The 12,179-nt window shown below is 39.3% G+C and overlaps 1 protein-coding gene across 1 annotated transcript in view; it reads left to right on the forward strand.

The window, feature by feature from the left end:
• Positions 1-12,179, forward strand: part of INO80D (INO80 complex subunit D) — a 63,847-nt gene that overhangs the window by 13,957 nt on the left and 37,711 nt on the right. Inside the window, exons 2-4 of the mRNA XM_077770176.1 lie at positions 5,100-5,190; positions 5,296-5,542; positions 11,150-11,901. Coding sequence (XP_077626302.1) covers positions 5,325-5,542; positions 11,150-11,901 — 970 coding nt within the window. The 5' untranslated portion in view covers positions 5,100-5,190; positions 5,296-5,324. The remainder of the gene's footprint in view (positions 1-5,099; positions 5,191-5,295; positions 5,543-11,149; positions 11,902-12,179) is intronic.

Genomic DNA, 12,179 nt, shown 5'->3' on the forward strand with positions numbered 1-12,179 from the left:
TATGTCCAGGCAAGCTATAGTGTAAGTATAATACCAATTGACACATATTTCCGAACAGAAAAACCATGGCTTAGTTCTAAGTCAGCCCTGCAAGATTCAGGGCAGGGCTGGAGAGGGGAGGTGACTATACTATAAACTACTAAATCAATAGATGAATTGAAAACTAAGTTAAAAGGATTAGTGATTAGCATTAAATAAATGTAAGTGTAGAACTAATATTATAATATTATGAACTATGTCATTATAAACTATTATATTTATGTTTAGAACTAATATAAACTATTATAAACTTAGAGAAATTTAAGGGAAAAATTGGAGATTGGGTAGATAGAAAAATGAAAATACAGAACAATACAGTATATAATATATATAATATGCAAAATAGGTGTTAATCAAATGTTTTATGTTATTAGTAAGGCCTCTGGTGAACAGTAGGCTATTAGTAGGTAAGTTTTGGGGAAGTCCAAAGTTATATGTAGATTTTTGACTATGTAAAGTATTGGTGCACCTAACTCGCATTATTCAAAGGGTCAATCATATACCAACTTCTTTTCTTAGTGTGGAGTGAAGAGATGTTATCTAAAGGACACAGTCTATAAGTCTTCCAGGAAAACAGACTATATAGTGAAGTTTATAATAAAAAAATTAAAAGCTAAAAGCAATACAAAAAAAATAAGATAAAATTAGGACAAACTATGAAGAAAATGATAGATTGGAGCAAAAAAGTTATATCCATTAAAAGATGCATCAGAAAAGGTGCAAATAATATTTTAGTGCTTTAGTGGGTTTAAGTGTCATGATCATATGATATGATCTCTTTTGTAACTACTCTGCTCTATTACAGTGTGAAGGCAAGCAACAGGCAACATGTAAATGAATGAACAGGACAGTGTTCCAGTAAAACTATTGACAAAAAAACAGGTAGTGGGTCAAATTTGTCCTGTAAGCCAGTTTACTTACCCAAGGTCTAAAACTGTACTTTAGAAAACTTCCAAGTAAAAGGTAATAGCATGATACATAGAATAACAAACAACATACCATGGAAACAATAAATACTTTTTTTTCTTTTCTTTTTTTTTTTAAATTTATTTCTGAGAGAGAGACAGTGTGAGCAGGGGAAAGTCAGAGAGAGAGGGAGACACAGAATCCGAAACTGGCTCCAGGCTGTGAGCTGGCTGTCAGCACAGAGCCCGATGCAGGGCTCGACCACGAACCATGAGATCATGACCTGAGCCGAAGCTGGATGTTCAACCGACTGAGCCACCCAGGTGCCCCTGAATACTCTTTTTCAAGCACACCTATTAGATCCCAGAGAAAATAACAGTCAAATCCAAAAAGCGGAGGTATATGCAGATTATGCTCCTTATTCTTACAGAACTAAAGCAAGGGGAAAACATAAAACTCTGCCATCTGAGACAATTTTTTTTTTTTTAATTTTTATTTATTTCTAGGAGAGAGAGAGATAGACAGCGTGAACAGGGGTGGGTCAGAGGGGGAGGGAGACACAGACTCTGAAACAGGCTCCAGGCTCTGAGCTGGCAGTCAGCACAGAGCCCGACGCGGGGCTCGAACCCACGAACCGTGAGATCATGACCTAAGCGAAAGTCGGACGCTTAACCGACTAAGCCACCCAGGCGCCCCTGCCATCTGAGACAATTAAATAACTCTTGGGCCAAAGGAAAAATCGAAAAATCAAATCCAAATCAACTAGTAATACCAATTATCAGAATTCTCTGTTCTTCTGGGATATGGCTAAAGCAGTACTCAGAGGAAAATTCGTAGATATAAGTAAACTACTAAAGAAAAGAATGATAGAGTTAAAGAATTCATTATAACAAGTTACAAAATGATAATGATGATGGAAGAAAGCAGAAAGAAGGTATTAGCAAATATGAAAGTAGAAATTGATGAATTTAGAAAACATCCATGGAGGTATTACTAAATCATGCGTATGAACAGAGTAGGAGAAGGAATCAGATATTTAGGAAATTAAATGTAAGTGGTCCTATTGTTAAATTGTGTGGTCAATTTGAAAACCTAATCTACACGAAACACTATGAGGCCTAGGCACCCTTGTAAGAAACATTATAACCACAGTGCTTTCCAACTTGTTCTAGAACAGAAAAAGATTTTTTAAGTTGTTTTTTTGAAATATTATTTTGATACCAAATTCTGAAAAAGCACACAAAAACTAAACTCTAGATAGACCCTTCTCAAAAATCCTAAAAATTAGCAAGTGCAATTTAGCTTCACATTAAAAGAATAATGCATGGTGACCAAGTTGCCCTCATCCCAGGATGAAGTATCAGGAAATCAGGAAATACCAAATACATCACTATTGGGGAAATACTAAATGCTGTGTTTTTAAAAGTATAAAAGAGAAACATGATTTTCTTTTGAGAAGCTGAGAAGGAATTTGGTAAAATTAACCATCAGTTCTGAGTTTATCTAAAAAAAAAAACAACTCTTAATAAAATAGGAATTAACTTGATACTTCCTTAATGTGACAGGAAATATGTCTTATGATAAAAAGTCTGCATTATTCCTACTGTTGACTGTAAGCAAGTCTCATTTAACAGGAATAACAGTTGTCACCATTACTATTATCATTCCAGCAGTTCTGGCCAATTGAAATAGGGAAAAAAAGATGTATAAAAATTGGAGAGAAAGGGGAAATCATCAATGTAGACAGATGTGATTGTTAACCTAGAATAGGTCTGAAAAGTGAAGGTGGTCCATTATATCCCTCCATCCCTGACCTCAGTCTTTTTTCTATGATTTATAAACTATTCTCATGCAGCTAGATATATTGGCTGCTTTTTTCACTTATATCCAGTGTATTTTTCCCCTGAAGTTTATATAGGTTTACTTGAACTAATTTATGAAATATTTATGTTGACCAGGCGGATGAGCAAGCCAGAGAGAGTATAAAAATGAAACAGTTGGATGGGGCGCGTGGGTGGTTCAGTCAGTTAAGCATCTGACTTTGGCTCAGGTCATGATCTCACAGTTTGTGAGTTCAAGCCCCGCATCTGGCTCTAGGCTGAGAGCTTGGAGCCTGGAGCCTGCTTCGGATTCTGTGTCTCCCTCTCTCTCTGACCCTCCTCTGCTTGCTCTCTCTCTCTCTCTCTCTCTCAAAAATAAATAAACATTAAAAAATTAAATTAAAAAAATGAAGTAGCCAGAGTTTGCTTTGAAATATTTCCTGTCCTGAGCATCTAGATCTTTAGGACAGTTAAATTTTTAATACAACTTTTCTTCCTTGTAGCCTCATGAAGTGAAAAGGGAAAGCTCTTATTTAAAAAATTTTTTTCTTAAGTTTTTATTTTATTTTTGAGAGAGAGCAGGTGAGAACAGAGAGTGAATTCCAAGCAGGCTGTGCATTGCCCGTGCAGTGCCCCATGTGGGGTTTGAACTCAAAAACAGTGAGATCATGTCTTGAGCCGAAACCAAGAGCCAGACACTTAACTGACTGAGCCACCCAGGCCCCCCTTGACATTTTATTTAAAGTTTATTTATTTTGAGAGAGAGCCAGCATGAGTTGGGGAGTGGCAGAGAGAGGGGATGAGAGAGAACCCCAAGCAGGCTCCCCACTGTCAGTGCAGAGCCCTACATGGGGGCTCCAACAGCCAATCTGGGAGATAAATCACCGGAGCTGAAACCGAGGGTTGGTCCCTCAACCGACTGAGCCACCCAGGCTCCTCAAAGCATTGACATTTTTTTTGTTTCAAGTTTATTTTGAGAGAGAAAGAGAGATCAGCTGGGGGAGGGGCAGAGAGAGAGGGAGAGGATTCCAAGCAGGCTTTGCACTGTCATTGCAGAGCCCGATGCAGGGCTTGAACTCTCAAACCGTGAGATCATGACCTGAGCCAAAGTTGGAAGCTTAACCAACTGAGCCACACAGGTGCCCCAGCATTGACATTTTAAAATAACTCGTATTTGTTCAGTGCTTAACAGGTACCAGGCAAGGTACTTGGTGTGTTGCATACTTTGTTATCACTTGATCCTTTAGAGCAACCTGATGGTAACATAGCTACTACTATTATCCCTATTTTGCAGATGAGAAAACTGAGGTTTTATTACTTGTTCAAGGTAAACCCAGAAAGTAGCAGATTTTGGCAAACATGTTTTCTGACTCCTTTAAGTATTTATGTATCTTGTCATTTATTGGTGTAAGGAATTTCCTATGCAGTTTTGTAAAGAAGAGAGTATTTCTTGAGTTTTCCTATAGCTAGTATCCAAGCTCTTTCATCAGCCCTCTGGGTAACTTTTGGATCCTGGAGAAAGTGTGTTGGAGCACATCAGCCCACATACAGTCCAGACTTGACAAATCAGTTGATTTGGTTTCATTGTGGACTATATGGAGTTATAATATGTAAACGTTCCTGGTGTGCAGAGAGGTAGTGGGCATTATGTGATTTCTTCCTTCCACTTTCTTACTAAAACTCCAAAGTCTCATAAGTCATGATTCTTTTCCTGTTTAGTGTAATTGGGAGCAACATTTGTGGATAGCAGTGCACTGAATGGTAGCAGTGTACTGGGTGACTAGCCTTTGGGCTCAAGAAGTTTATAGTTTGGATGGGATAAATGTGGGGAAATATTACAGGGAAAATGACTTTTAAAACAGGAATTGCCTCCTTTTTTTTTCTTTTGTATTTCATAGAAGCATTTGTTGCAAATTGCCAAATATTTTGCCAACATCAAAAAATGCTGAATTTCTGAGGGAAGTTTTAGGCCTGTAGGTTCATCCCATCAGTATTGTGAAAAGATCTGGGCTCTGAAAACAGATGTAGCAATCAGCCACCAGTAATGAAATAAAAAGACCTGCCACCTTATGACATCTGTTGAGTGGAAGAGCCTTGCTGCTTTGAGGTACTTACAAAACTTAACCAGAGTAAAAGTTATTCAATTCAGTTTGGAGGGATAAGGTAACTTGATGTTTTATCATATCTCTTATTGTTTGAATTTAATATCCGGATGATGGATTACAATGAAGAGTCCATCCTATTAGGAAGGGTGATATCCTACTATTTCACTTCCCAGGTGAGCAAGCTTTTTGTGTTCCTATTTGTTAACTAGGCCTTTTGATATTTTTGTAGACAATCTGCTTCATCTTGATTCTGCAGCATTCCAAACTGGTATCCTTGGGGTTCTCTTAACATTGCTATGGTGCAGAAGATTTAAAATCAGGTATGGCTGTGGGGCCAGAAGTCCCTCGGTGAAATTCTCAACTTAACTCTGCCTTCTACTCTCTGATTTATCATTTGGGTTTCTTTTTTTTTGGTGGTCTTTTAGCTGATGTTCACAAGGAATAGAGTCACGTGATGTATGAAGGGAAACATATACACTTCTCTGAGGTTGACAATAAGCCCTTGTGCTCATATAGCCCCAAACTGTGCAAGCAGCGGCGACTCAACGGCTACGCTTTCTGTATCAGACACGTTCTGGAGGACAAGACTGCCCCCTTCAAGCAATGTGAATATGTGGCCAAATATAACAGCCAACGCTGCACCAACCCAATCCCAAAATCAGAGGATCGTAGGTAAGAGCTAATAGTGGGAATCCATCTTTGACTTAATTCGTAGGCTTGGAATTTTTCTTGTCTATTTTTTTCTTAATGTGGTGAATTTAAACATTGAGTTCCAGGGGTGATCTAACTAAACCTTGGCAATGCTTCTGAAGACGAGAGATGGCAGTTTTTTAAAAATGGGGTAGTAAGCTTGGGGAATTCTTTGTAAAGTATGTATGAGTGTTTTTATTGATACAATAGACTTTAAAAGAATTTTTCCCTCAATTATTGCTTGTGTTTGTTTTGTGGTCTTAACAAAGTAGTTCCTTATTTTGTTAGAAACCTGCTTAAACAACAGAAATTATAGGAACTACTTAGGTGTTATAATTAACGGTAATAATTTTGGAAGTTTTAAATCTATGCTTGAAAGGTAGCGAAGGGTATGTGCTTCCTGAAAAAGAATTATTCAAAAGAATGATTACTTGAATTAGATTTATTTTCTGTCAGATTCCTAAGCAGTGTTTGGCATTGGTTTATAATCTTGCCTCTTTTGGTTAAAAGAGTTGCATATGAAGTATGTTTACTATCATTGAGAAATGATATTTTCAATAGTAAGAGTAGGCCTTATCACTAGGATTATGAACTTTTACTTGGCTGAATGAAACATGGAGGTGTTTTCAGAGGAGTCTTATGGTTTTTCATCTTTCATATTCTTAGGAAAATTCATACTATTTCACATACAATCTTTTTTTCCCTCTTATATAATTTTTTTTTCATGTTTCTTTTTCTTCACGTCTCCAGAAACCATGTGGATCATTGTAGGGTATTACAGAGAGATACACGATTATTTTCCCAAAAGTTTCAAACACTTGTTATCTTCAGGTAGAAAATGTGAACTTTTTACTTCTATCTTTAAAATATGTATATACACACAACCTTCATTCTTGTTCCTATACATAAGCAATTGTCACCTGCATACATTGGTTGAAAAGAAATCATGTATTTTATATGCCATGGTGAGCAATTTTTACGCTTTCAGGGTGAAACAGATCATTTGTGTTGATAGAGCTTCCACCAAAATGAGTAGAGCACCATGTGGTGATTTGGGAATACTCTCTTAGAATTTCTAATGAGCACTTAAAGCTTCACATTACAATACCTGAAAGTTAAAAGCAGCTGCTCAGGGAGGCAAGGAATAAAATTTTAATCTCAGATGAGAAAGGGGCCACTGTACCTGGCTAACCATAGGTGTCCAGTTGGTTTTAGCAGTCTTAACATGGCCACTTTTTCTTACCCCCTGCCCTTTTATAACTTCAAGAATTGATGAACTTGGATTCATTTACTTCAAGTTCCACTATAAACACATCTATAATTCTTCTCTTTTTTAATGTTTTCAGTTTATTTATTAATTTAAGCGATCTCTATACCCAGTGTGGCGCTTGAACCCACAGCCCTGAGATCAAGAGTCACATGCTCTTCTGACTGAGCCAGGCAGGCACCCCTGTAATTTTGTCAGCTTACCTCAGTTGTAGTTGTACACTGTGGCTTTCCCCCCTCCCCCTTCATTTCAGCAGAAGCAAATAGGTAAAGAAATTTCTACTAGCTAGCAACAAGAAATAAAGCAAAAGTTGCCCTGAATTTCTCCAAAGTATTAATTCTCTGAATCCTAGGTCTTCACCTTGATGTTCAAAATAATTTCCTCTTTTTAGAACAAGAAGGGGAAGGACTCTTTTTGTGTGTTGCTATGTGAAGAGAAGTAATACTTAAGTACTAGATTGTGTGCATTTTTTTCAAAATTGGGTCAAACCAATGCAAATGGTACTAATATTTTTGTTGTTTATAGGGTTGTTTGGAAATAGACATTAGCTAGCAGGAGGTAATATTTTTCTGTTGCCTCAAGAAATACAGGTTGATAGGTGGAAACTAATTTAACAATAAACTACTTGTAAAAAAAAAAAAAAAAGAAAGAAATCCAGGTTGAGGGGTGCCTGGATGGCTCAGTTGGTTAAGTGTCTGACTTCGGCTTAGGCCAGTCTCATTCGTGAGTTTGAGCCCTGCCTCAGGCTCTCTCCTGTCAGCCCAGAGCCCACTTCTGATCCTGTCTCCCTCTCTGCCTCTCCCCAGCTCACACACACACACTCTCTCAAAGTAAATAACAATTTAAAAAAAACAAAAACAGGCTGAGTTCATATAAGGTCTAAACATGTATATAAATATTGATAGTTACAACTACATTATACGATATAATGTAGAAAAGATTCATATTCTTTGGAAAATAAGCTTTCATTATTTTACTTTATTTTTTAAAATTCAAGTTATTTCACATACAGCATGGTATTGGTTTCAGGAGTAGAACCCAGTGATTCATCACTTCCACATGACACCCAGTGCTCGTCCCAGCAAAGCTGTCATTATTGTTAATGCAGTTCTTTGGACACTTAGGAATTTGAGGTGGTTTTATGTATTATTTTAGAAAACAAATTCTTGAGGATTCTTAGTTGATAAAATTATCTGATTGGTGGTCAGCTACAGGAAACTTCTTAATATCTGGTGTCCAACTTACCTGATATGCATTATTAATGCTAACTTAGGGGATTCTCCTTTTTTGAAATAGCATAATGTTATGTTCAGTAGGAGTACTGGTATAATTAAAAAGTGAAGTTCATTTCCTAATATACTTAACAGTGGGAAGCTAAGGCTTCTTACTATCACCTTGGTTTCTCAGAGGTAAGTGGTTATATTAAGTTGGTTCTTTTCTTTTTTTTTTAATTTTTTAAAATGTTTTATTTCTGAGAGAGGGAGAGAGAGAGCATGAGCGGGGGGGGGGGTGGTAAGAGAGAGAGGGAGACACAGAATCAGAAGCAGGCTCTAGGCTCTGAGTGAGCTGTCAGCACGGAGCCCGATGTGGGGCTTGAACCCACGAACGGTGAGATCATGACCTGAGCTGAAGTCGGACACTCAACCGACTGAGCCACCCAGGCACCCCAAGTTGGTTATTTTCTATAATATTTTAAATTTGCTCACTATAATCTTACACATTTTTTAGCAATATATTTGCCAAGAAATTTTTTGTTTCCTGTATGTCTACTCTTTTCTAAAACAGCTTAGTTAAGATATAACTCACATCCCATACGATTCATGCTTTTGAAGTATTCAATTCAGCTTTTTTTAGGCTATTCACAGGATTGTACCACTATCCTCACACTCCAATTTTACAACATTTTCCTCCCCTCAAAAGAACCCGTTAGCAGTCACTCCCCTGTGTAGTTATTCAGTTCGTCATTGTAGAATACTTTTAAGCACCGGGCATAACTAAGCAAGCTGTTGTAACTCTAGCCATGAAAACTTTTCCCTTTTAGAAGAGGAAGTAGTTTTACAAGTTCAGACTCTGTTGTGGTGGTGCTGACACAGTGGCTGGAGCAGGAGTTGAGGGTGAGGTCGAGGGAGGACTGTGCGCGCAGATCAGCCTCTGCCAGGTCACGTGAGGTGGCGCGTAGCAGGCTCAGTTACCAGTCCCGGCCGCCTGTGTGTAATGAGCAGAAACATTTGATTTCCAAATCTAAAAAAATATTATTCTCACTAATCCTTTTGTTAATTTGAAAATGACTTGAAAACAACAGAAATCATTTATTCTTTATTGGGAAGCTTGGTTAATGCGGTTATCCCTGAAAGTTTTTTCTTTCTTGGCCACAGCTTTATGAATCCATTGTGTTTAAGGTGTATATGAGACCTGGCCCAAACTTGTTAGGTGTGTAGGTTCTGCTCACTGTCCAGAAAGCTTTTTCTTAATAGTCCTATTCAAATTGAGAAGTGCCTCTGATAGATTAACGTATAAAACAAACCAACAAAACCATGTCTCCTGATTCTTTGGTGAATCTGTATTTTTAACAGCGACTTAAAAATGTGTTTGGGGTTAGTTAGTTAAGCATCTGACTTCTGACTTCGGCTCAGGTCATGATCTCACGGTTCATGGGTTCGAGCCCCGCATCACTTCATGCTCTGTGCTATATAGCATAAGCCTGCTTCGGATCCTTTACCTCTTTCTGTCCCTCCTTTGCCCTTGCGCTCTCTCTCTTTCTCTCAAAAATAAACATTAAAAAAAAAATTGTTTGATGCAGCCCAATGAGTCCGAAGATTGACGTTAATTATTTACTTTCATGCCTTTTTCCCCAAAACTGTCCTATGGAGATACCACAGGTACACTATAGTCAAAATAGATGCTATTTTCAAATAAGTTAGGGAAACACTGCCAGATGGCTACATCTCCACCTTGCAGCATAATGCACATTATCATACAAAATGCTTTGAGAAGTTGTTCATCAGAAGCAAACAACAAAATTGTTGTCTAATTCTGTTTAAGCCAGCATTTCCCAAATTTATTTAAGCATGGAATACTCTTTACAGCAGATCTGTTAACCTAGTCTGAATTGCTTGAGGAATACCAGTTTGGAAAACACTACTTTTCTAGTGGTTAAAAGCCTCCATAAGTTTTCAGTGTGGTTTATTGGAACAACATGCATTCTGTGTTCTTACTGTGTAGAAGGATTCTGTCCTTTTTTATTATTTTTAAACTACCATTTACATTACAAAAGTAGCTTCGTGTTGAAGACCTACTAAGAGTCTTCCTGAGCTTTGAGTTCAAGTCTGCACACTGACACTTTCCATATGTGAGGTTTGGGGCAAGTTATTTGATTTCTTTCTTTCTTTTTTTTTTTTTAAATGTTTTATTTATTTTTGGGGCGCCTGGGTGGCTTAGTCGGTTAAGCGTCCGACTTTCGCTTGGGTCATGATCTCACGGTTCGTGGGTTCGAGCCCCGCGTCGGGCTCTGTGCTGACTGCCAGTTCAGAGCCTGGAGCCTGTTTCAGTCTGTGACTCCCTCTCTCTCTGACCCTCCCCTGCTCATGCTGTCTCTCTCTGTCTCTCTCTCTCTCTCCTAGAAAGAAATTTTAAAAAAAATTAAAAAAATTAAAAAATAAATTTTTTTCAGTAAAAAAATAAAAATTGCAATATGTTTGCAAATTTGTCTAAATTCTTCATAAAAGTGTCAGTGCCCCCAAGTTATTTGATTTCTATCAACTTTAGCTTCCTCGTCTGTGTAAAGGGCATTTTAGCATTTACTGCAGGTAGAAACATACACTTCTCTCTGGCTGTTGAGGAATTCCTTTCATCTGTAGTCCCACTAATTAGTTTTAATTTATGTATTAGTTTTAATTTATGTATTAGTTTTAATAATATGTATATATATATATTTTCTCCGTAGAAGAGTTTTAAGTGATCCTTTAGACTCTTGATGAGTTATTTTGTATGCTCTGAATACAAAATAAAATAACAAAGCAGAGTGAGAAGCCGTAGCTGGCTGGTTACCCAGGGCCACTCACTATTTGAATGACTTGCTTCTGTCCAGCAGCCTCTGTGCATACACAGTTCACATACTTGCTTCAGGAAAATGGCAGACTTGGAGGATTGCTTGAGTAGTGGCAGTTGTTTACATTAAACCTCCAAATGCCAAGAGTTACAATAGTCCTGAATTTTTAACATGTTAGGTAGGAGTCACAAATTTATACCGCATAGTTTTATATTATCCTTTTCTTACTCTATATATCATAAACCTTTCCCCCATCTGTGTGTGTTTTTTAAAGGTACTGCAACAGCCACTTGCAGGTACTTGGCTTTATCCCGAAAAAAGAGAGGAAGAAAAAGAATGATCCTATAGATGAGGTGAAGGTCAGGCACCAGATGGATACCATGGCCTTCAGCCTGACGGTGCCCACGCTGGCCTTGAAGATGCCCAATGGACTGGATGGAATGTCCCTCTCTCCGCCCGGGGCTAGGGTCCCTCTCCACTACCTGGAAACCGAGTTGGAAGACCCATTTGCTTTCAACGAGGAAGATGATGATCTAAAGAAAGGGGCAACTGTGAGAAAGAAGTTGCAGAGCAAGCTGGCCCAGAATCGGCAGCGCCAGAGAGAGACCGAGATTTTAAAAGTTCGACAAGAGCACTTTAGTCCCCCTCCTGCACCTTCACAGCAGCAGCCCCCGCAGCAGCACCCCCACCCTTCACCCTCCCCCACTTCTTTAAAACCTCCGGCGCCGCCGCCACCGCAAGGTTTCGTCTGCAAGTCCCCTCCACCTCCAAACACCAGCCTACCACTGCAGGGAGTGGCCCCCACCACACACACTATAGCACAAGCACGGCAGTCGTCTCACAGGAGGCCGCTGCCCCTCCTGCCCTCCGGCAGGGCGCCCGCCGCGGACCCGCCCAGCGCTGACCGGGTCCTTATGAAAGCCACAGCCTTCTCTCCACACTTCTCCTGCATCAGCCGACTGCAGAGACTGGTGAGACTGTGCACCCGGAAGCATCAGTTGGATACTGATCTGTTCCCCCACCTAGGTGAGTTTCCTCTTACGCCAGATCGTACCTCGGAACAAAATGTGCCCACGGCTGCCGCCTGTGATGTAGGGGTGGAGGGCCCCGGGGTGGGGGTCCGCTGTGGGGCCGCCGGTGTAAAGGAAACCTCTCTGGGGCACAGGGTGCGGAAGACTCAGTGGGGAAATGTAGAATCCCATCACAGCAACTAGGTAGTGGTCGTGGCAGCCGCCTTAGAAGGCAGTTGGTTGTGTCTGGCAGTTCTGCGCGTCTGCGAGCTCGGCACCTGTGTCTCACGAAGT

Source organism: Crocuta crocuta, unplaced genomic scaffold (assembly GCF_008692635.1).
Source record: "Crocuta crocuta isolate KB4526 unplaced genomic scaffold, BGI_CrCroc_1.0 scaffold478, whole genome shotgun sequence".
Taxonomy (NCBI): Eukaryota; Metazoa; Chordata; class Mammalia; order Carnivora; family Hyaenidae; genus Crocuta; species Crocuta crocuta.